This window comes from Macaca fascicularis, chromosome 14, assembly GCF_037993035.2.
Source record: "Macaca fascicularis isolate 582-1 chromosome 14, T2T-MFA8v1.1".
Taxonomy (NCBI): Eukaryota; Metazoa; Chordata; class Mammalia; order Primates; family Cercopithecidae; genus Macaca; species Macaca fascicularis.
Genome location: NC_088388.1, coordinates 53,373,740 through 53,396,657, shown reverse-complemented (window position 1 = coordinate 53,396,657; position 22,918 = coordinate 53,373,740). Strand labels below are relative to the sequence as shown.

At 43.3% G+C, this 22,918-nt stretch overlaps 1 protein-coding gene across 1 annotated transcript in view; it reads left to right on the top strand.

The window, feature by feature from the left end:
* Window positions 1–364: 364 nt before the first annotated feature.
* PARVA (parvin alpha) overlaps window positions 365–22,918 on the top strand; it is a 163,148-nt gene continuing 140,594 nt past the window's right edge. Inside the window, exon 1 of the mRNA XM_005578596.5 lies at window positions 365–595. Coding sequence (XP_005578653.1) covers window positions 460–595 — 136 coding nt within the window. The 5' untranslated portion in view covers window positions 365–459. The remainder of the gene's footprint in view (window positions 596–22,918) is intronic.

The following is a 22,918-nucleotide window of genomic DNA, read 5'->3' as shown; positions in this document are numbered from 1 at the left end:
CAGTAGTGCTGGGGAAGAGCGAGCTCACCAGCCCCGGCTGGAAGACCTTGGGAGAGTAGCAGGGTTGGGTTGGTTCTCAGATTTGCTTTGCCCCAGGCTGTGTGATGGGTGCAGAGCCTGGGTAAATGAAGCTTTCCAGCTCGAGCGCTCCCAACCTGGGCACACACGGCCTCCTGTACTGCAAGTGGCAGTTTTGGGGCATCCCCCCTGCTTGGGGCAACCCAGGGGCGCAGGGCGCGGCCCTGGGAGCGCAGCTCCTTCCAGGGCAGAGGGCGGTGCGAGGGAGGGAGCGAGGGAGGGAGCGAGGGAAGGGAAAGGCGAGCGTGAGCTGCCTCAAATGCTTGGAATAATTCCGCTTCCGTTTGGAAAGCCGCAGCCTCAGCCCGCCGCCGCCGCCCGCCGCGTCCGCCCAGCGCCAGCTCCGCGTCCCGACCGGCCCGCGGCTGCCTGAGCCGCGCCATGGCCACTTCCCCGCAGAAGTCGCCTTCTGTCCCCAAGTCCCCCACTCCTAAGTCGCCTCCGTCCCGCAAGAAAGATGATTCCTTCTTGGGGAAACTCGGAGGGACCCTGGCCCGGAGGAAGAAAGCCAAGGAGGGTGAGTGCGGCCAGGCAGGCCGGGCGGGCGGTAGGAGCTGGGGGGTGCCATAGGGGCCGAGGGGCCGGGGCGCTGGGGCCGTTCGGGAGCGCGCGGCGATGAGTGCACGCGCTTCCCGGGCACGTCGGGCAGGAGCGACTCGCGCGCCACACTGAGCCTGGGGCTCGCGGGCCATCGAGGCCGCCCCTCCCGCTTGCGGCGTTGCCCTCCTGGGCCGGAGACCAGGCCGACGCCCCCGCCGGGCAGTGGGCAGGCGCCGCTTGGCGGCCGGAGGCGGCGGGACCGTAGCCCAGGCGGGGCCCCAGACCGCAGGCAGCGCGATCCGGTAGGCCCTGCCCCGCCCTCTGCGCCCGAAGGCTGGCATTTCCCAAGTTTCCGCCGCAACTTTCCTGGGCGCCGTCACTCTCACTCGTTGACTTCATTGGTCCTTAAAATCAGGTCGTTTCCTGGACCTGCTGACGTCTTGTGGTAGCAGCGTCGTGGCGTTGGCCTCTTCGGATCTTTTGTCCATCCCGAGGGCCGAGAAGGGCCCTGTTAATGGAGTAGGTGGACATCGAGTGTTTGTTGAATGAATGAGCGAAAAACTGGCAAACCTAGCGTGCCCTCGGTGTAATACACGATAAACCCCTACCAAAGGAGAAAACCTGCGTGAGACACAAACATCGTCGTGGGCCTCCCCCCGCCCCACCAGAGTGAATTGAGGCGACCTTATTCTTTTTTTTTTTTTTTTCAGGGTAGTTTGCATGTAGAATATTTTTTGCCCATGGGCAGATTTTGCGTCCTGGTTTTTGGTTTGAAAACTGAGGTGGCAGTTCTCAAGAAGCACTGATGTGTAGATAGAAGATTGGTGTGTAGATAGAAGTTGCTGAGTTAAAATTTTTTGTTTTAAACATTTTTTGAATTGACGCATGATGTACATAGTTTTGGGGCACATGTGATTAATACATTCATATAATTTGTAAAGCTCAAGTTGTTACAGGAAAGGGGTCCCAATCCAGACCCCAAGAGAGGGTTCTTGGATCTCACACAAGAAAGCATTCAGGATGAGTCCACACAGTAAAGTGAAAGCAAGTTTATTAAGAAAGTAGATTAATAAAAGAATGGCTACTCCATAGACAGAGCAGCCTGGGGATGCTGGTTGTCCATTTTTATGGTTATTTCTTGATGGTATGCTAAACAAGGGGTGGATTATTCATGCCTCCTCTTTAGACCATATAGGGTAACGTTGCCATGGCATGTGTAAACTGTCATGGTACTGGTGGGAGTGTATCAATGCAGAAGACCAGTGTCTGCACTGATGGCCATTTTGGTTTTGGGTTTTAGCCGACTTCTTTACTGCAACCTGTTTTATCAGCAAGGTCTTTATGACCTGTGTCTTGTGCCGACATCCTATCTCATCCTGTAAGTTAGAATGCCTTAACCTTCTGGGAGTGCAGTCCAGTGGGTCTCACTCAGCCTTATTTTACCTAGCCCCATTCAAGATGGAGTTGCTCTGGTTCACATGCCTCTGACAAAATCAGTGTACTTGGGATATCCATCACCTTAAATATTTGCCTTTTCTCTATGCTAGACCACTGGAATTCTAGATATTTTGAAATATACAAGAGGTTATTGTAAAATATAGTTACTTTACCAATCTAACACTAGGTCTTCTTCTATCAAATGGTATATTTGTAACCATTAATCAACTTCTCTTGCCCCCTAAAAAATGTTTTTAATAGATTGCCCGTGAATTGGAAATAACCTTTTGAAAGCTGTGATGCTGTGTAAAATGTTTCATGTTTGTAAGTCATCTTAAAGTATAAAAACGTCTTCAGTGTTCAGGATTATCAGACTTGAAGAACTAGACTTCTGTTCTTTAGATTGAAACGAGAAGCAGCAAAAACATACGAAAGTTTCCCCACATTGGTTATTTTGGTAACCCACTGAGTAGTGTACAGTTGGTGGCAAATCATGAAACCCTGGCTTGGAAAGCTCTTTTCTAGACCATGTTTCTAACTTATTCCTTACAGCATTCCTGACATAGTCTCATCCGGTTTAAGATGGGGCAACTGAGAAATATTGAAGCTCATGCAATAAAAAATATCTGCTACCAGGAGAACCATCTTTACCTACTCTGTAGAAAGGTTTATTTTATATTTAGCCCAAAATGTATCTCTCTGTACCTATTACTGTTGGAGCCAGAGAATGAGTCTGGGGTGGCCTTTTATTGATACCTTGCTGAAGTAGGCTATCCTGCTTTCTTGAGTCTTCTCGCCACTGGGCCCAACATCCTCTATTCCTCACAGACATAATTTTAAGGTCTTTTGCATCTTGTCTCTTTAGTTTCAGTCAGGGTCCCTGCAGGAAAAAGGCCAATTTGTTGAGATTTTGAAAATAGTTTAGTGAAGGGGCTATTGACAGAGCTGTGGGCAGGGTTAAGGGAACTAAGACGGGATGCTGAGGTCCCTAGGGGCTAGCAACAGGGGGAAGCTCTTAATCACTCAGAGGCCTGAGGGACAAGGGAAGCAAATTGGAACCTATTACAAGCTGGGGCTATGGACGAGGGGCTGCTGGACTGGAACTATAGTCATAGAGGGATGCAGCCACTGTCAGAAATGTGCAGACAGAGCAAGAAGAGAGTGGCACAAGAAATGCACATTCTGCATGTTCTCTGTCTTCTTGCCCTTGCATCACCTACTGGGGCTGAACCCAGTGGGAACCCATCAGAGCAAGGGATCTGCAATATATAGGGGCAGCTTCCATAGTGCACAGAGCAGTACAGAGAATGGATCACAGTGGGGACGGGGGAAATGGAGAATACCTAGCAGATCGACCTGTTACCAGACCTTCTCAAAGTGAGCTCTCCAGAAGTCACCATAGTACGGCTGTAGTGCAGGCCAGCCACCCCAGATTAGGACTGTCACCTCCCTTATTCTAGCACAGACACTATGCTCCTTTAATGCAGCTAAGGTTGCTTCTAACTATTCTGCCAGCCACGTCACACTGTGATCTCTCATTGAGCTTGCTATCAGCTTACTCAAAGACATTTTTATATTTGTTGCTCCTAAATCACAGCCTTCCCTATCTTGGATTTACTCAGTTGGGTTTTTGAAACCAAGTGCAAGATCTTATTTTCATCCCTGTTGTATTTCACTGTAAAGTCCTGATTCGTCATTCAGTCTGTCAGCTAATCCAGGGGCTGTAAATGGGTGAATGGAAGAACATAGAACCTCTTCTGAAGGGTCAGCCACCACCCAGCTCCAGCTGCTTGCTGCGGCTTATGGTATTTCTGCAAGCCCAGGCAAAGAAGGCAGTGGATTGGTCTGAAATGACTGTCCTTAGTGAGTATGTGCTGGATCTCAATGATCAGTGCTGAAGTAATGGTTAGTAGGTGTGGGGTGCCATTAACCATCACTTCAGTAATAATAAGGCCAGGTCTTGCTCTGCATCCTGGATAAGCTCACAGCTTTGTGCTCTGTGGAATCTGCCTTCTTCCACTTTCTCTCTGGTGTTCTTGAACCTCCCATTCTTCATTCCTCAAGATCACTGCCATCAGTCTGTCCACAAATTATCTCAGTGCTTTGGTGTAGCGTTCTCATAGGCCCAAGGACTCCCATTCATTCATTTCGTACCTGCTGTGCCCCACTGTAGGACACAACAAATGGAAAGATATGATACTGGTTAGAATACAGTTGACCCTTGAACTATGTGGGGGTTATGGACATTGACCCCTTATATGGTCAAAAATCTGTGTTTAGTTTTTAACTCCCCCCAAACTTAACTAATAGCCTACTGTTGACCGGAAGCCTTACTGATAATAGTCAATCAACACATATTTTGTATTATATACTGTATTCTTACAACAAAGAAACTGGAGAAAAGAAAATGTTATTAAGAAAATCATAAGGAAGGGAAAATACATTTGCAGAACTGTGCTGCATTTATCGATACTGTAAGTTTACGTCGTCTGACTGAAATGGCAGGTAACCACAGCTGCACACCTCAACCTATGGTACGTATCAAGCAATTCAACTTTTCTTATAATGTCATGACTTTTCTCTGATACTTGGGAGTACTTTTAGCATCTTTAGTGGCACTTCGTTAGAGTCCCATGGTGTTATTCAAGATTTATGGTATTTCACTAAACATGATGAAAAATATGCGAGAATCTCAAGAGATCACTTTTAACTGCTGTACGCAATTTACTGGAGAGATGAACTGTTCACGTGGAGATGATTGGTGTCATATGGTGTTTTAAGCAGATACTTGCAACTCTAGAGCTCACCACAATAGCAACAGGAGGTAGCTGTGAAATTATTATAGTAGTACAGTATGTACTACAGTTCATTTTGTGCAGTGAGGATTTAATCTTTACATTTACATTTTTTCTTATCTACAAATGGCATCACACAGTTTTTGTGTGTATGTATACATTCTGACATTTCGATAAGTTCTAACTTTTTATAATAGATTTGTTTACATTTTATGGTAGTAAATGAGAAGACAGACAAGTATTGATGTATATTTTACGCATTTGTGACATGAGCAACTTTTTCTTATTTTTTTAAATATTTCTAGGCTACATGGTTCATCTCAAGGTTTTTCTAATTGTCACAGATCTCCAAAAATATTTTCCCATATAGTTGTTGAAAAAATTTGCGTGTAAGTGGACCCTTGCAGTTCAAACCTGTGTTGTTCAAGGATCAACTCTAAGTCAATAATTTCATGTAAAAAAATGTCCTCCTAAGGAAACCTACATCATAGAATGACTATGAGTTTCATAAGAATGCACTCAACTAGTCATCATTCCTGTGTTTTCATAAGAAAAAACAGTGTTAGAGTCCAAGAGAGAACAGGAGTTAAAAGCATGGTCTTTAGGATTAGATACATTTCAATTTGATTTCTGGTTCAATCCCTTATTTATTCTATGACTTAAGACAAGTTACTTAACCCCTGTAAGCCTCTGTGTCTTCATCTATAAAATGAGAATAAGAATTCCTTCTTTACATGGAAGTTGCCAGGTTTAAATGAGATCGACAATGTTGGAAATGCATTGCATGGCACAAGTAATGGTAGCTATTAAAATTGACAACTCAATTTTCATTGGTCTTTGAAATTTGAAATAGTCTTTTTGTTATGGACTGCACTGACTTTTTCAGGTTCTGTAAATAGCCTAGTAGCCCATGACTGTATGGAGCCTGCGGGACACTGTTTTGTCCCTTTAGGAGTTAAGGGATCTTTCTTTGCAAGTGAGATCCTCCGTTTTCCCAAGATGACACATTTCAGCACTTTAAAATATCTGGGCCCATTCTTATGAGTTGTAGCTTAAATGACTTTTGTTTTTCTCTGTTGATCTTTTTCATCATCTTTTGGGTTTTCAATTCCATTTCTGCTGGACATGGTCCTCCTGTGTGGATTCTTTCACTACCCTTTCAGAGTCTACTTGCCAGAGGGCCACTTTTCAACTTTCTTTCTCTGAAACTGTCCTCAAGACGTGCTCTTTCAAGGAACACCAACTTGAGTGGTACCTGTCTGCTGAAGGCACCCAAATTAGGCCGGCAGCACTGGTCATTCCTGTCGTTTACCCATTCATTTAAGATTTTATCCCCCAGAGTTTTACATTTTGATCAGGACCTGAAGTATCCAATGAAGGCTTTAATTTCATAATTCTTCTAATAATACTGGTTCTGACCACTTGATTCTCATTGGCTGCCCAGTGTTGCTAGAGAAAAATCCACAAACCTTGCAACAAATTTATGGTTTCTAGAGTGAGTAGAACCCTTAGCACTGCAGAGCTTCCCTTTTCTTCTAATCAGTGTGCATTCTCATTTTTCCAAAGTACATCTTTTTTGTATAGACACGGTCTTGCTATGTTACCCTCGTGGGTCTTGAACTCCTGGGCATATCTAACTTTTTCTTAATTTTTTTTTGATACTTCTAGATCACAAAATTCATCTGTAATTTTTTCAAACTGTTGCAGTTCTCAAAAAACTTTCTAATACATTTATTTTAAAAATTTGCATATAAGTGGACTCTTGAAATTCAAACCCAAGTTGTTGTCCATAGCCCCTAAAACCCTTCAGTGGATCTTCAAATGGAAAATTGAGACCAGCTATGAGCTCCTTCAAGTTCTCTTTCTACCATATCCGGCCAGTCCCATCCATATGTGCAAATGTCTTTTTGTGCTCCCCTCCTGCCCTAGTCCCTTCCAAGAAGGTCCCTTCTCTTCTTGCTCATAAGGCCATTTATGTCAGCTTCCTCCCAGACTTGGCATAGCCAGATATGCTATTTATCATATCCCATCTTTTTTTGCCACTCTGTTGCCCTGACGTTCTGTAAATATGCTTGAGTCTTTCCCATTTGGAGAAAATCTCCTGATAACTGGTTTCCTCTTTAGCTACTCACCAGATGCCTTGAAAGAGTTATCTCTACCTGCTTCTCTTTTCTTATCTCCTAGTCACTTTCTGATCCATTATTCCCATTCTTTCAGCAATTATTTATTGAGTGCCTAACATGTACCATGCACTGTACTAGGCGCTAGAAAGGAAAACAAAACAAAAACTCCTGCCTTCCTGGAGCTTACATTCTAATAGGGCAGACAGGCAATAAACAAGATAAATTGGTAATGTATGTTTTTTGTTTGAGTGGTAGTAAGTGCTAGAGAGCAAAATAAAGCAAGAAAAAGAGAAATGGCGGGTTGTGGTCTGAGGATGGTTGTCAATATTAAGTAGGATGGCTAGAGAAGGCCTCACTGAGAAGGGTAGATTTGAGTCCCAATCTGAAGGAGGTGATGGAGAGAACCATATGTATATCTTGGAAAAGAACATTACAGGTGGAAGGAATGACAGATGCAAGAATCTTGAGGCAGGTGTGGACATGGTACATTATTGAGGACCAATAAGGAGGTTGATGTGACTGGAGAAGAGAGTGAGCATGATTGTGGAATGGGGGTTGGTCCCAGGCATAACAAGAGAAAGGGGAGAGGCAGGACGTGTAGGGCCCTGGAAGCCATTGTAAAACTTGGGCCTTTACTCAGAGTTATATGGGAAGACTTGGGAAGACTTTGTGCAGAGGAATGGCGTGATCTCAATTCTGTTTTAACTGATGGTGCTAAAACACCATTGCTCAGATGGTGTTAAGTGACTGAAGCAGGCAGAGATGAAGCAAAAGATGAGATAAGGCAAAAGGTTTCTAGAATGAGGCTGGGCATGGTGGCTCACACCTGTAATCCCAACTCTTTGGGAGGCCAAGTGGGCAGATTGCTTGAGCTCAGGAGTTCAAGACCAGCCTGGGCAACATGGTGAAACCCCATCTCTACAAAAAATTAGCCATGGGTGTTGGTGCACACCTGTAGTCCCAGCTACTCAGGAGGCTGACATGGGAGGATCGCTTGATCCCAGGAGTGTGGGACGGCAGTGAGCCATGATTGCACCACTGCACTCTAGTATATGTGACAGAGCAAGACCCTGTCTCAATAAATAACAAATAAATAAGTAAAGGCTACTAGAATGACCCAGCTGAGACATGGCTGTGTTCAGGAACAGAGTGGTAGCAAGGGAAGGAGTGAGTGAGTGTCAAATTCTGGATATATTTTTAAAATACAGCAGATCTTGATGAAAGATTGGATGGCGGGTAAGAGTAGAATTAAGATGACTTCAAAGGTTTTGGTCTGGGCAACTGGAAAGATGAACTGATTTTAACTGAATTGGAGAATCCTGCAGGAGGTCAGCAACTTTTTCTGAAAGGGCCAAATAGTAAATATCTAAGGCTTTATGAGTCCTATTCAACTCTGTCTTTGCTGCCATAGACAATAGGTCAGTGAACAAGTGTGGCTGGCTATGTTCCCATAAAATTTTAGTTATAGTCACTGAAATTTGAATTTCACATGATTTTCATGTGAAATTACGTGAAAGATGCTTCTTTTGTTCCTTCTCAGCTATTGAAGGAAGCATTTACATGTACATGAGAATGTAAAAACCATTCTCAGCACTCGGGCTCTACAAAATAGATGGCAGCCTGCACATGACCCAAGGGCAGTAGTTTGCTGCCCCATCCTCCATTTTATTCCTCATGTCTAATCATCTTTTATGAAATCCTGCTGAGTCTACCATCTAAATATCACTGCTTTAATTCAGCCTTCACAAGTGCTCTGGATTGTTTGTTCATTTTCAAAATATTTACTCTATTTTCCACCTGAAATACTGTGTTATCCACCTAGCTAGACTTCCTGTCATGGGTCTATTTTTGTTCAACCCATTCTTCATCCTTTTGCCACTACATTGTTTTTTAAAGCATAAAGATAACTTCTCTCCAGGACAAACTTCTTAGCATGCTGTCCAAAGCCTTCACAGCTACCCCTTCCTTTACCTTTTTGCCGTCTCCTCTATTTCCCTTCCGATAAATCTCCATTTTTACCACGGGAAACCACTCTTTATCCCCCAAACACATCATGTTCTTTCATATGTTTATGCTTTTACATGCTGTTCCATATTCTGGAAAGACCTTTTTCCTTTCCTATACAACCAACTTCTATTCATTCATAAAGACCCAACTCAGAAGTCCCCTTTTGCATGAAACCTTCCCCAGTGCCCCCAGGAAGAGTGAGAGGCTTCCTCCTCTGTGGTCCCACAGTGCCTTGTCTATACTCTGTGGTAGCACTGGTCATGTTGCATTGCAGCCACTTGTCACACACTATGGTGAGAGCCCTCCTGCTTACCATAATATCATCAAACACATAGTTATTAGAATTTCTGTGGAATGAATCTCCCCATATTTACCTTTATGAAAATAGCCCACCATTAGCTGGCCATGTAATCTTAGACAGGTCTCTTCCCCTTTTGGTGTTATTTGCCCATTTCTAACATTAGAAGATTAGGCTAAATAACCTCTTAGGCCCTTGCTGCACTGGTATTCTATGATTTCTGAGCTGTTATTTCACCCGGCTTCTCTCACATTCAGTTTTATTGTCTGTGTAGGGTGGTCTGGGAATTACATAATCACAAAGACCTCTTTCTTTCCTCTACTAATGAAGGCACCTCTGTGTCGGGAGGAGGAGATGGATACCAGGATAAGTGGGCCCTGGCCCAAGGACACCTCCATATTAGGAATCAGCCTTCTTGTCTCATGGAATATCTCTATTTGGTTAACAAGCACAGTTCATAATTATGTTCCAGCCATTAGTCCAGGAGAAGAGATGAAATCCTCATATAAACATTTGTAAGCATCTAAAATCTCCACTCACTGTCATGGTACAAAGAACAACATTTGAGGTAAGCCCTACAATCATTTCAAAAATAAAATACTTTTAAAAAGTAGATGTAAACACATTCTGTTAGGTTTTCAATAGGTTGTGCAGCCTGAAATCAGTAGGAAATTCAATGAGGGCTTTGCCCAAGGACCAGAGCACTAGCACAAGGAGACCTCCTCCTGCATAGGCCCTGGGCAGTGTCCTTTCTTCTTTTTTTTTTTCCTGCAGATGCCATGAGGGGAGCCATTGTGGTATCTTTGGTGCCTAGCATACTAACCAATGCTCCCTAAAATGCTTCTTAACTAACTGTCTGAATCATCGCTGGGCATCTTATTCCCGTTGAGGGAGTCCCCAGGTTACCCCAAACTCTGCTCTAACCTTGGATGACTCTTCTGGTCCCCAGATTCCATCCAGGTCACTATTTTTGAGTGTGTGTGTGTGTGTGTGTGTGTGTGTGTGTGTGTGTGTAGCTTATGAAAATGCCTCATCCCTGCCCCCAGGAATCTCTTTTCCTTTTGTGGGAAGACATTGTTGGTTAGTCCTGTTATTTGACAAAGGCCTGTGAGACCAGAGGGTCCTAGAGTCCATGGGCACTGATTCTGCAGTGGCAGCAGTGAGCCTGGAGGAGGTGCGTCGGGGTAGGGGAGGGGGGTGACCAGATGGAACGTGAAGGCCAGTTGACTTCTTTGTTTTCATCCAGAAAAGCTTGCTTTTCAGAAATGGCTTAGTACATATTCATATGAAGGAGGACTATGGTAAAAGAGCCCAATAGCAAGATTTAGGAGAGATAAGTGATGTACAGACCAAAACTCCATAGGAGAGATTAAGAGTTCCCTTAATTCCCCAAAGTCTGTCTCATTCTCCCTCCCATACCTATTCCATTCCCTCTTGCCCATCTCAGCTTCATTTCCTCACTAAAGTGCAGAATGAAGGCAACTGAAAATCAGCCAGACACAGAGCCACTATCATTCCTCCTCAGCAAGAGTCTCCTCACTTCAGCCCTCCCCCAAAAGACAGAACTTACCAACAGGAGAAGATGGCTGGAGGGCACACCTTTGGTGAACTTTGCCTAGCCTCAGTTAATTGCAGCTGCTTAATTTTTGTTCAGGCTTGGGACAAATGTTAGCTTGGTGTGTGGATCGCCATAGGACTTACCTAAAATCTGGTTCTACTAGCATTTACTAAGTGATAATGTAGCAGGACGAGCTGCAGACAAAACTCCTCAGACACTGAGTTAAAGAAGGAAGGGGTTTATTTGGCCAGGGGCATCAGCAAGACTCCTGTCTCAAGAGCCGAGCTCCCTCGAGTGAGCAATTCCTGTCCTTTTAAGGGCTCACAACTCTAAGGGGGTGCACGTGAGAGGGTTGTGATCGATTGAGCAAGCAGAGGGTACATGACTGGGGGCTGCATGCACCAGTAATTAGATCTGAACAAAATAGGATAGGGATTTTCACAGTGCTTTTCTATACAATGTCTGTAATCTATAGATAACAAAACCAATTAGGTCAGGGGTCGATCTTTAACTACCAGGCCCAGGGTGTGGCACCGAGCTGTCTGCCTATGGATTTCATTTCTGCCTTTTAGTTTTTACTTTTTCTTTCTTTGGAGGCAGAAATTGGGCATAAGACAATATGAGGGGTGGTCTCCTCCCTTATCCCCCTCCTTTGAGACTCTCACTCAATAGTGGGAGTTCTCACTTTCATTTTTACTACCTATGTCTTCTTGCAAGACAGATTGATAGTGATTCATATTGTACACTTGTGCTGAAGCATTTTGGTGAACTAAGGTAGTGATGAAGCTTTTTATCATTTGAAGAAGTACAGGTAGCAAACAAGGGAGCAGTAAGTAGGTTCCTATTACTATTACAACTCTTATTATAAGAGTTTTAAATCTTCCTAGCACTGGGAACCATTTTCTAAACATGGCCTTAGGATCAAATCCATGCCACACTTGCATGGGCACATGTGCCAGTTTTGTCATATCTCTAACTATGTCTTCAACTACTTGCCCTTGATTATCTGTGTGTAGGCAGCAATTAGTAAAGTTAAATTTCATATAGACCTCTCCTTCAGCTGCTAGCAAGTAGTCAAAAGCTCATCTATTTTGATAGATAGCATTTCTCATCTGAGTTTCTTGCCGGGCCAGAATAGTCAAGGCTCTTCCGGTTTTATTAGTGATTATTTTTAAGACAGCTTGTAACCGTATGATTTGGTTGATCATGTAAATGGGGGTATGGTATCCTCACGAGCCATCTTGTGCCTAAGTAGCAGGCTTATAATATTGTATGATTCTCTTAGAGGGCCATTTATCATTTTCTTCAATTTCCTATAGCTGTACTTGTCTTTTTGCAGGAAGCATAGACAGGGAAGCCTAGGAGTTCACCTGTTTTTATGGGCAGTAGGAAGAAAGATGGTTTAATAGTGCCAGTAACACAACTACCTGCCTACTGGTCAGGTAATTTGGCGTAACTCTATGCCCACATATCCAGTATAATCCAGTGGGGGCTGTCCAGTCCCAGTGGGACTCTGGGTGGGTCCACACGGTTTGCAACTTTGGGAATTTACTAAATTGATTTCTCTCTGTGTGATTTGAACTTCACCAAGTGACTGTTTTTGTGGTACTGTTATACAGTTTCTGTCTCAGACAACTAAGTCATCCTATGGGGTGAGTGAATTCTTTTCCTTCTCTAGCTATGGAATATTGTCCAATAATTGAGGCTTTTAGGACCCAGAAATTATCACGGTGATTCTTTTGAGCCAGGAATTCATCAGGAACTGAGTCTGTAGGTACTAATTCTCGGGCTTCCTATGGCCATTGATCTCCTATTACAGTTCCTCCACATACATGACATGAAGTGACATTGAGAGACTGTGCTACATGCTCGGCTAATTGCAAAAACAAACAAACAAAAATTCTTGTTTTTCCTGGAATTTCTGGTACTGGCACATTTAATTCATCATAGAAAGTTTGAAATACTGGCTCAGGAGAGCGTTTGTAAACTTCTCCTCAAACCAAGATATTTATTCGAGGATCCAGTCCGGCTCTGTTGATTCCTAAGGTCACACGCTCCTCTTTTTTTCAGCGAGGATCAAGGGGATTGGTTATTACTAGCTCTAAGGGGTTACATTGTCCCTTAGTACGGGAAGGGCCATTTTTTCATTTCTGAAGGTGGGCTGGATCCTTTTCATTTGTTTTTTTAATTTAAGTGGCCTAAATGACACAAGACTAGTATTTACATTTATTTCCACATAGTCCTAATTTATGACAGATGTACTTATTTTCTGCCATATAGCCTCTTTTTTAATTAAGAGAACCATACCTTATTCCTAACTTGTTACTATTAATGACAGCACAGGCATCAAATTTTAAGGTGACTTGTTTGGGCACCTCTTTTTCTTCTGTTTTGGCTAACACTTTACTCGTATCATTTATGAGCCTTCACTAGTCCCCAGTCCTTAATCTTATTTTAAAAACTGTGGTCATGGGAGGCTCAGATGGGGCATAACACACATCGGGTTGGTCATTTCCTGGGCTGCATACCTTGTATAGAATAACATTATACAAACAAGTTCTTTTTAGAGTTCCAGTACATTTACAATAACTATAAAATAATAGGACCATAGCAACCTTTTGTCCTACCTCAGTGACTTGATGTATACACTGGGAGCAGTCCTCAGTCTGAGGAAGGTCAGTTGAAGTCCTTACTGTAAAAGTCTAAATTTTAAGGAACATGAATCCTGCGATGAGTTTTCTCATGCTTTGGCCGTGCGTGGACCAGTCAGCTTCCGGATGTGACTGGAGCAGGGCTTGTCATCTTCTTCAGAGTCACTTTGCAGCGATTGGCTCCCGTCCACATACCACTCACAGTCTACTGATGTTTAAGGATGGTCGCGGAGGTTGGGCCTGCTAGAGTAAACTGAATCCAACACCTCTACACAGTTATGTTCAACTGGGCTCTCTGATACCGGGAGCAAGGTGGTGGGGTTTAGGGTGTTGCAAACTTCAGTGGTTATGTGGGGATTTTCACCTAGCAAGCTTTGGTACTTGGTTAATCTAGCATTTGTTAACTAATGATGTCCTTTGGTAGTCATTAAAGTTACCACAGCATGGGGGGGCCTTTATATTCAGGTTTTGCCTAAGGGTTAGTTTGTCTGCTTCTTGTGCTAACAGGACTGTTGCTGCTAGGGCACTTAGACCTGGAGGCCAGCTTTTGGAAATCCTGTCTATTTGTTTTGAGAGATAGGCCACTGGCCTTGGCCAGGGCCCCACAGTCTGGGTTAAAACTCCAACTGTCATTTTTTCACTTTTTGACACATAGAGTATAAAGAGTTTTGTCAGGTCGGGTAGCCTCAGGGCTGGGGCCGACATGAGTTTTTCTTTTAACTTATGATAAGCTCGTTGCTGTTGGTTGTAATAGATGTAGTTTATCTAATCTACATTTTTATTAACTGTCACCCACCAAAATATTGACTTAAATCCTGCAGCTATTTGATTTCAAGCTTTAAATTGATCTGGTATTCCTCGTGGGATTCCAATTGTGTCTAAATAGACATGAGAGTCGAAAGACCTATAAGGGACTTCTCTCGCTTTACAATGTCTTATTTTTTTTTCTTCTGGTTGGTGAAATGCCAGGGTGAAAGGGATAGCCAATTGGGCTGTAAAGCACAAGTGCCACTCCAGTTATTCAGCAGAGTGCCTAGTAAAGGTCCACCACAATACCACCATACATCTGCTTGGGGATGAACAAAGGCTAACCGATTGATAAGCTCTTGAAAATTCTTAAGCTCACTGCATCCTTTCAGGTCTCCAAGGAACGCTAAGTTTCCTCCCTGTCGTGAGAGACACATAGTGAACTTAGTGTTGGGAGACGGAGGCTGGATGGCCTTTGGGGGCTGACCCGCAGGGTGCTGGACTTTGGGATATAGCAGAGAGAGAGCTTGGCATGACTTATTACTCCAGGCTGTAGAATCCTGGAAAAGAGCTACCATGCAGCCTACGCCTTGTCGACTAGAGGACCACCTTAGTGGAAAGGGGACAATCTGGGCCTCTGGCCTGCCATGAGCACAAGCATAACAATTGTTTTTGTTTAACGTGCAGATGGAATATTTGATCCATTTTAACCAGGCATTTGCATGTTGGTATCCTGTCTTAATTACTAAAATTTGTTTGAAGTCTTTAGCTTCTGTGATCCTCTAGTAAAATGAATGTATGGTTTTAGGAAATTACAAAAACCGTTTGGGGCAGTCCATCCTTGCTCTGTAGTGATCCACAGAACGTTGGACTAACTATGGCATGAAAGCTCTACATCGGGGGGCAAGACTCCTGGTTGGCACTGGGGTCTTTATCAAAATCTCCCTGGATTACATGGTTTTAGTTTACTAATGCCCAGTCTGAGGAGAGTCAGGAGGGACAGAAGTACTTTTCTGAAGTAGAGAGCTGTCTTTGACTTGGCAAGTCCTCACCGTGTATAGCAAGGCAAGCATTAAATGCAATAGTTTGAGGCGAAATTGACTTGGTTACGTTAATAACTAGATGGTCAGCAATAGACTAGGAAAGAAGAAAGAGTAATAGCATAGATGAAAAGAGTTAAATTTTTCTTAGCTTTAGTTTGGTAGGGTTTTCCCCTGGGACTATGGCCTACAACTCTGAAGGGGGTGGCATTTTCTTGACTCGGGTGTGATGAGTCCATCTTTTTTTTTTTTTTTTTTTTTTTGCTGTATGCACAGCGGTCTTGGTGGTTAGCAGCACAAGGTAGAGTCCTTCCTAGGCTGGCTTGAGTTTTTCTTCTTTCCATCTTTTGATGAGAATGTGATCTTCAGGCTGGTGCTGGTTTACCAGAAATTCTAGGGGTAGTACATGTGCTAAAAGACTTCTAGTTTTTGAGAGAAAGGAAGGTGGAAGATAAACCAAGTATATAATTTCTAAGAAATTTACCTTTTGTTTTAAATGTGGGGACCTTGGCTGTGGACTTTATAGTCCTTGGTGCCTTTTTACTGAGAGATTTCCTTTAGCACCTATTTTTATTAGTTTTTGAACCAAAGAAAGCCAAATACTATTTTACATTTAACAGTGCTTCTCGTATGATTTTTATACCAGATAAGCTAAATTTTATTTTTATATTGGTGTGTTATTAATGTTAAACCTAATTTTAATAAAACCTTGTAGACATATTTATCTGATTTTTAATGTTTGACCATAAGGTAAGATTTTATAGACTCTTTTTAACCTTTTATAATTTTTGCTAAAGAGAAGGTTGGTGCTTTAAGAAAAACCTGTTATGCTTTTACTTTAATGTCCAGTTCACAGAAAAACTGGATGATACTTCTTTAACTTTAGCTAATATGTTTATACACAGAATTTTCTTTAAAATTAACATTTAAAAACTTGCTTAAACCTTCAAAAGAATAATTTTTTTTAAACTTTTTAATGTAGGTAAAAATGTACATTCTTATGCCTCCTTATAATCCTTTTACCAAAGGTATATTTTACTTTTCTTATACATCTTGCATATAAACTGTTTTATTTTTCAATAGTTTTACATTTAGGAGGCCTAGCTACTTTTAAATTATACAGCATTTTTTGCATAAATTTTTTAACACACTTTTTTAATAACTTTTTTTTTCTTTCAAGACTTTTACAGGCAATTTTTCGACATGCCTTAACTTTCTGGCTTATTGCAAACATTTCTTTCTTTAAACAACCAGTTAATTTATTTCAGGACAAGAATTTACCATATAACACTCCTTTTATATAAATTCCACCCCCCCCCCCTTTTTTTCCTTTTTTTTCCTAAAGATGATAACCATTCTTTTCCAAAGTGAACGTTTTTTCATATCTGTGGACTAGACTGTCTAAGGCCACAATAATAGAAGTTACTATAATACATGCTACACTGTTAACTTTTAGCAAACTTTACTTTTGTTGAAAACCTTGTAAGTTTGGGATTTTAATTATCCTTTGCTATTAATAAGACCTTGTTTTGTCCAAATTAGAATTGGTATAGATGGCTTTTTTTTTTCCCCCCCAATTACCCGGGAGGAACCATCGATCATCCTGTCCTGGAGGGAGTTCCTCCTAGGTCTGGTCAGACCTTCGTATGATAATTAAGATTTAGATCCCCGTTAGGAAACCTGCTGGGTTAAGGGCATTTTCAGTGGTTAATGTTAAATCATCTTTCTTTCTTTCTTTCTCTCTCTCTCTCTCTCTCTCTCTCTTTCTTTCTTTCTTTCTTTCTTTCTTTCTTTCTTTGACTTTGTCTCTCTCTGACTTTCCTTTTGCCTCTGTCTCTTTTTCTCTCTCTGCTTCTCTCTTTTTCTCTTTCTCCTTGACTCCTTGTTTGTCTGTCTCTTCCTCTCTCTTTTTGCCTCTTTTCTTCTCTATCTCTTTCCTTTCTCTCTCTCTGCTCGTCTTTCCTTGCCTCTGCCAGCTGCTTATGCTGCTGTTCTCTCAACCACTGTGTGTTAGGGGCAGGGAGTCTAAAACCACCTGTAACCAAGTGTCTATGTACGGGAGCTGGTCTGAGTGCCCTGGCTTACAGGTTACCTTGTGCCATACCTTTGAAACCGGGGACCTGTCCAGGCTTCCTTCTAATGGCCAACGTACCTCTGATGCTGGCCAGTCTATCTTACACAAAGTTTTAAGTTTTCCTGGTGTCATAGTACTCCATAGTCTCCTTTAAATCCTTTTTTTTTGAAATTTTTCAACATAGTTCCTAGTGGGGTGGGCTTACTTTGTGCCTCACCCATGTTTCCTCGAGACAAAACACTACGCTCACTACAAAACAAAGAATGGGTAAAAAGGACACACACACACTTTTGTAGTTTATACCAAACCAAAATCAAAACCAAAATCGGAGTATCCAGAAATCTAAGCCAGGTCAAAACTAAAACCAAAGTATCAAGCAATCCAAGTCACGTCAAAGACAAAAACCAAAGTGCCGGTACAGGCACACCGTGGGTGATCAGGCCACGCTTCCACTCAAATGGAGTAGGCAAGCTCCCAAGACCGGTCCTGTCAAGCATTTCAAACCAAGTCAAAACCAAAACCAAAGTGCCAATAAAGGCACACCGTGGGTGATCAGGCCACGCTTCCACTCAAATGGAGTAGGCAAGCTCCCAAGACCGATCCTGTCAAGCATTTCAAACCAAGTCAAAACCAAAACCAAAGTGCCAATAAAGGCACACCGTGGATGATCAGGCCACGCTTCCACTCAAATGGAGTGGACAAGTTTCAAAGACTAGTCTTAAAGTTTTAGATGTCCAGACTCCAAGTGCCCATTCCTTCCCGGTGTTCAGCTACTGCGTTGATCCTCCACAGGAGCCTGCCACACACTGCTTGGGCGAGGCATCCCACCGGGACAAATGCCTACCTGGGAGCGCTCTCAGGAACCATGTCGCTTGGGCTGGTCGGAGTCTCCTGCAGGGATGTTCCACAGGGCAGGCTTAAGCCACCTAAGGAGCTGCCTCGACCATCTGCCAATCACCTTGCTTCCTGGTCAGGGAACCAAGAAATGTAGCAGGATGAGCCACAGACAAAACTCCTCAGACACTGAGTTAAAGAAGGAAGGGGTTTATTCGGCCAGGGGCATTGGCAAGACTGCTGTCTCCAGAGCCGAGCTCCTCGAATGAGCAGTTCCTGTCCCTTTTAAGGGCTCACAACTCTAAGGGGGTGCACGTGAGAGGGTCGTGATTGATTGAGCAAGCATGGGGTACGTGACTGGGGGCTACATGCACTGGTAATTGCATCGGAACAAAACAGGACAGTGCATTTCTATACAATGTCTGTAATCTATAGATAACATAACGAATTAGGTCAGGGGTTGATCTTTAATTACCAGGCCCAGGGTGCAGCACCGGGCTGTCTGCTTGTGGATTTCATTTCTGCCTTTTAGTTTTTACTTTTTCTTTCTTTGGAAGCAGAAATCAGGCATAAGATGATATGAGGTGTGGTCTCCTCAATAATTCTGTTTGCTTGGAACAGGCCAGCCTGCCAAAGCCTTAGTAAACCGACTTGTGACCAGTGTCACTGTCTTTGCTTCGAACCAGCTTTAGGGCAATGAGAGGCCATGAATGGAAGAGGCAGTGAACTTTTATCAGCTTGAACAGAAACATTCTTAATGACTGCACACTCTTGGGGGAAAGAAGAATGAATCAAATCATTTACCATCTGATTTTTTTAATAAAAGTTTTTTCTTCCCCATTATAAAATTAGCCCATGCTTATGGGATTTATGGAAAAATAGATAAAACCATTGTGCAAAGTTCCAGCTCTCAAAGGCAACAGCTATTAGCGTTTTGCTTCATTTCTTTCTATTCTTTATTATAATTTTTTTCTTTTTTAGTATTGTGAGTGTACTATGTATGTTGTAAAGATAAGTTTTTTATCTTTGTTCTTCATTTATTATGATGTAAATATTTTTGTGTTATAAATCTTATTAAACACAATTTTATAGGCACATAATAGTCCATTGAGTGATTTTCTTGTTTACTTTGGTCTTCATTTTTTTTTCTTCTGTAAATAATGCAACCTAAAGCTTTTTTTAAAAAAATTAAGAGTACTTTCCTTTGGATAAAGTCCTAAAAGTGCAATTACAGGGCCAGAGTGTGATAATTAGCTTGTTTATCATCAGTAGGTTAGAACTGATAGCCAAGAAGAAATGATTGCTGTTAAGTCTGAGTGATCCCTCTGATAGGTTGCTTGGAAGTTAAAATCAACATTGTGAGGCTGAAAATTTCTATTTGCTTTGGGCTGGAAGGGCCAGGTTACCTAAGAGGTAGGATGGGAGGGTGATGGGTCAGGGAGAGGAGATTTCCAGCCTGGCCACTAACGTGCTCAGAGGCAGGCCTTTGTTTGAGAACGTTCTCTATGGCCATCTTTCCATCCATATATGGCCCTGTGTATCACCCGTGTCTACTCCCTTCGGACAGAGCCCAGGGTGTGGCTGCCTTGGGAATTGCCATCCTTGAAGCTGCCTGGGAAGCACCGCCACCATCCCCTCTTCCCCTCTGAGCCCTAGCCACTCCTGTGTGAGACCCAGTGGAGGTCTGGTCAAGAAATCTCTTTCTCTTGCACACTTTTCTCCCCACCTCCCAGCTTCTGAGTTCTTGGACTTACCCGGAACTTGGCAATTACAGACACATGGGAGATAATTGCAAGACAGTGGGCTGAGTGCTGCAGTAGACGCATTTAAGTGGAACTCTTAGGAGACATGGTGATTTCAAGCTGGGTCTTGAAGCCAGCAAAGGGATCCCCTCCCACCCATTTCCCCTCCAGGGCAACAAGAGAAGGGATGGGCTTTGGGAACCTGAGTTTCAGCTCTGTTTTGACAGAGTGGGTTGGGCTGATGCCTCAGGGGCTCAGTTTCCTCTACCTGCATTAGAAGTCAGTAGGCAGGTATCTCCTTGCATCTCTGAAGAATGGATCTGAGCCAGTTGGAGCACGTCATTATCACACCTGACACCTCAGGGAGTGTTTCTGGGGAATCACTGGAGGAGGTGGATGCTCTCCCTGGGAGGGATGTGTCAGGGCATTTATTTCATCATTGAATCATACTCCTTTCCATTCACTCATTCCCTCATCTCTTTTAAAATCCAGAGGCAATGCACCTCTTCTACTCTGAAAAGCAGCCTGGCTCTGAGGAGCCGTGAATGAGGCTCTTCATGAAAATGCAGCCCATCTCCTGGGGATGATGATGAACTACCAAGGGGCACGGTTGGGGGCCTGTTTCTGCTCCTTTGGTGACACGAACCCAGGTGGAGCAGACTATGTGCTCGTTTCTTTCCAGGATACATTCATAGGCAGAATCCTTAGTCTGCCAATTGCAGTATTACATTGACTTTTCAATTCACAGTGATTGTTCTGAAAGCAGTTTTTGTCTTGGCCAGCATGGTTTTGGCTGTGGGATGTGTTGGGAGCTCCTGGTGGTGATGGGGAAGGAGAGAGGAATTCAGGAGGGGTCTGTAGTTCTAATCACCATGTTTAGGAAGCAGGGCACACCAGGTCTGTTGAAGTGGACAGTGAGATGGCAGGGTGCAGAGATTCTGCGCAGAGAATTCTTGGCATCTCTCGAGTGCCTGAGTCCTGAATCAAGGAGACTCCTCAGAGTCCAGGGTGAGGTCTCAGATTCAGAGACATGGGGACAGAAGCTGGCAGAATGTAGCAGGCAGGTTACGACCCTAGCTGAGTAGGTAAGGGGCAGAGGCTGCTGTAGTCTCTATGTGGAATCAGAACTCCTGGCCCTACAAAGTAGAGGTCAGTGGGGAGGCTCACAAAGGGACCCTGGTTCTTGCCTCCCTCACCCCATTCTCCTACACTTGAGACTTGAAAATAAACTTTCCTCTCTGTTGGGAGGGGTTTTCCTATTTACTATGAGGCTGAGCTCTCCCTGGCTCCCAGCCCTGGTGAGGCAGACCTGCAGATGACAGGTAATTAATAATGACAGCTGGGAGAAGTTGGGGCAGCAGGAACCAACAGTTTTGATGCTGTTTGCAAAACACAGGAGGAGGGTAACACAATTCCATTTTAAAGCAGCTCTCAGGATATAAGCAAGTCCTGAAATAGTCCCATGTAAGGAGTAGCAGCTGCCTCTTGGCTGAGTGTTGCAAGGCCTCTCTTGGTGGGCTCAGCAGCTCCTTCAGCACATGCCCAAGTTCCCAGAGAACAGAATGATCCCTTCACCTGCATTTCCTCCATGGCCATCATTACAGTAAATTGCAAGGCTCTCATGATGACTATAGAGAGGCAGATTGATTTGTTCCTTCTGATTGTCACTGTGCTGAACGTGGCTGGGGTGATGGGCACCCAGATTTCACACCTTATAATGGCCCTGCCAGGGTGGATGTTAGCACAATTGGGACCTGACGCTTCAATAAATCTGAGACATTCTGCTGTGGAGATCAAAGTTCGGAATTGCTTAAATTGGTGTTGGAGCAGGTGGGAAACAGGAGTCCAGGACCATGAATTGGCTAGATGGCAATTGTCGTTCAGTTTGTGAGATACTAATGTCGCCTCTTCAGATGATATGACATCGATTTAAGTAATTTGGGCTTCCAGCTACCTAGCCCTTTCAGTATTACTGGTTCTGGGAAGTGTGATTCATGGTTTAGCTTATGCTCTTGTGTGAAAAAGAAAAACAGCACCCCTGCTTGTATCTCTGGGGTTGGAAGGTTGTGTTTGTGCAGGGTTGGTATCAATGGGTTATCAGTTTTCACGTGAATGTGGATGACAGTTTCATCTCCTACCTGCATATGCTGCTAACTCCCCAAGCTACACTTCCAGCCGTGACCTCTCATCTTCACTTCAGACTCATTAGCATGTGTGTGTCATGTCATTGTCACTTGCACACAGAAATGGACCTGGATTTTAACACAGAGCACGGAATTCCCAAAGACTTCTTATGAGCTGGGAACGTGCCCTGCCTTCTGATGGAAGCTCAAGTTCAGAGGAGAGGTGGTCTGATCCATTTGGAGGAGTGGGACCTTTTTTTAATATAGCTGCTTTATTGAGATACAATTCACCCATTTAAATGACATAATTCAGTGTTCTTTAGTGTATTCATAGTTGTGCCATCATTGCCACAATCAATTTTAGAGCATTTTCATCATCCCAAAAAGCAACCCTGTACCCATTAGCAGTCACTCCTCCTCCCCTCCCCATTTCCTAACCCCAAGTCATCACTAATCTACTTTCTGTTTCTCTGGATTTGCCTACTCTGGACATTCCATGTAAATGGAATAATATATATTGTTATAATAATGGAATAATATATAATATATAATAATGGAATAATGTTATAATAATGGAATAATGGAATAATACATGGAATGGAATAATATATGGTGTTTTGTGACTGGCCTTTTACACTTAGCATAATATTTTCAAGGTTTCATCTATGTTGTAGCATGTATCTGTACTTCATTCCTTTTTTGTTAAATTTCCTGAGGCAGAGTCTTGCTCTGTCACTCAGGCTGGAGTGCAGTGATATGATCTCAGCTCACTGCAACCTCTGCCTCTTGGGTTCAAGCAATTCTCTTGCTTCAGCCTCCCAAGTGGCTGGGATTACAGGCACCTGCCACCAGGCCCAGCTAATTTTTGTAT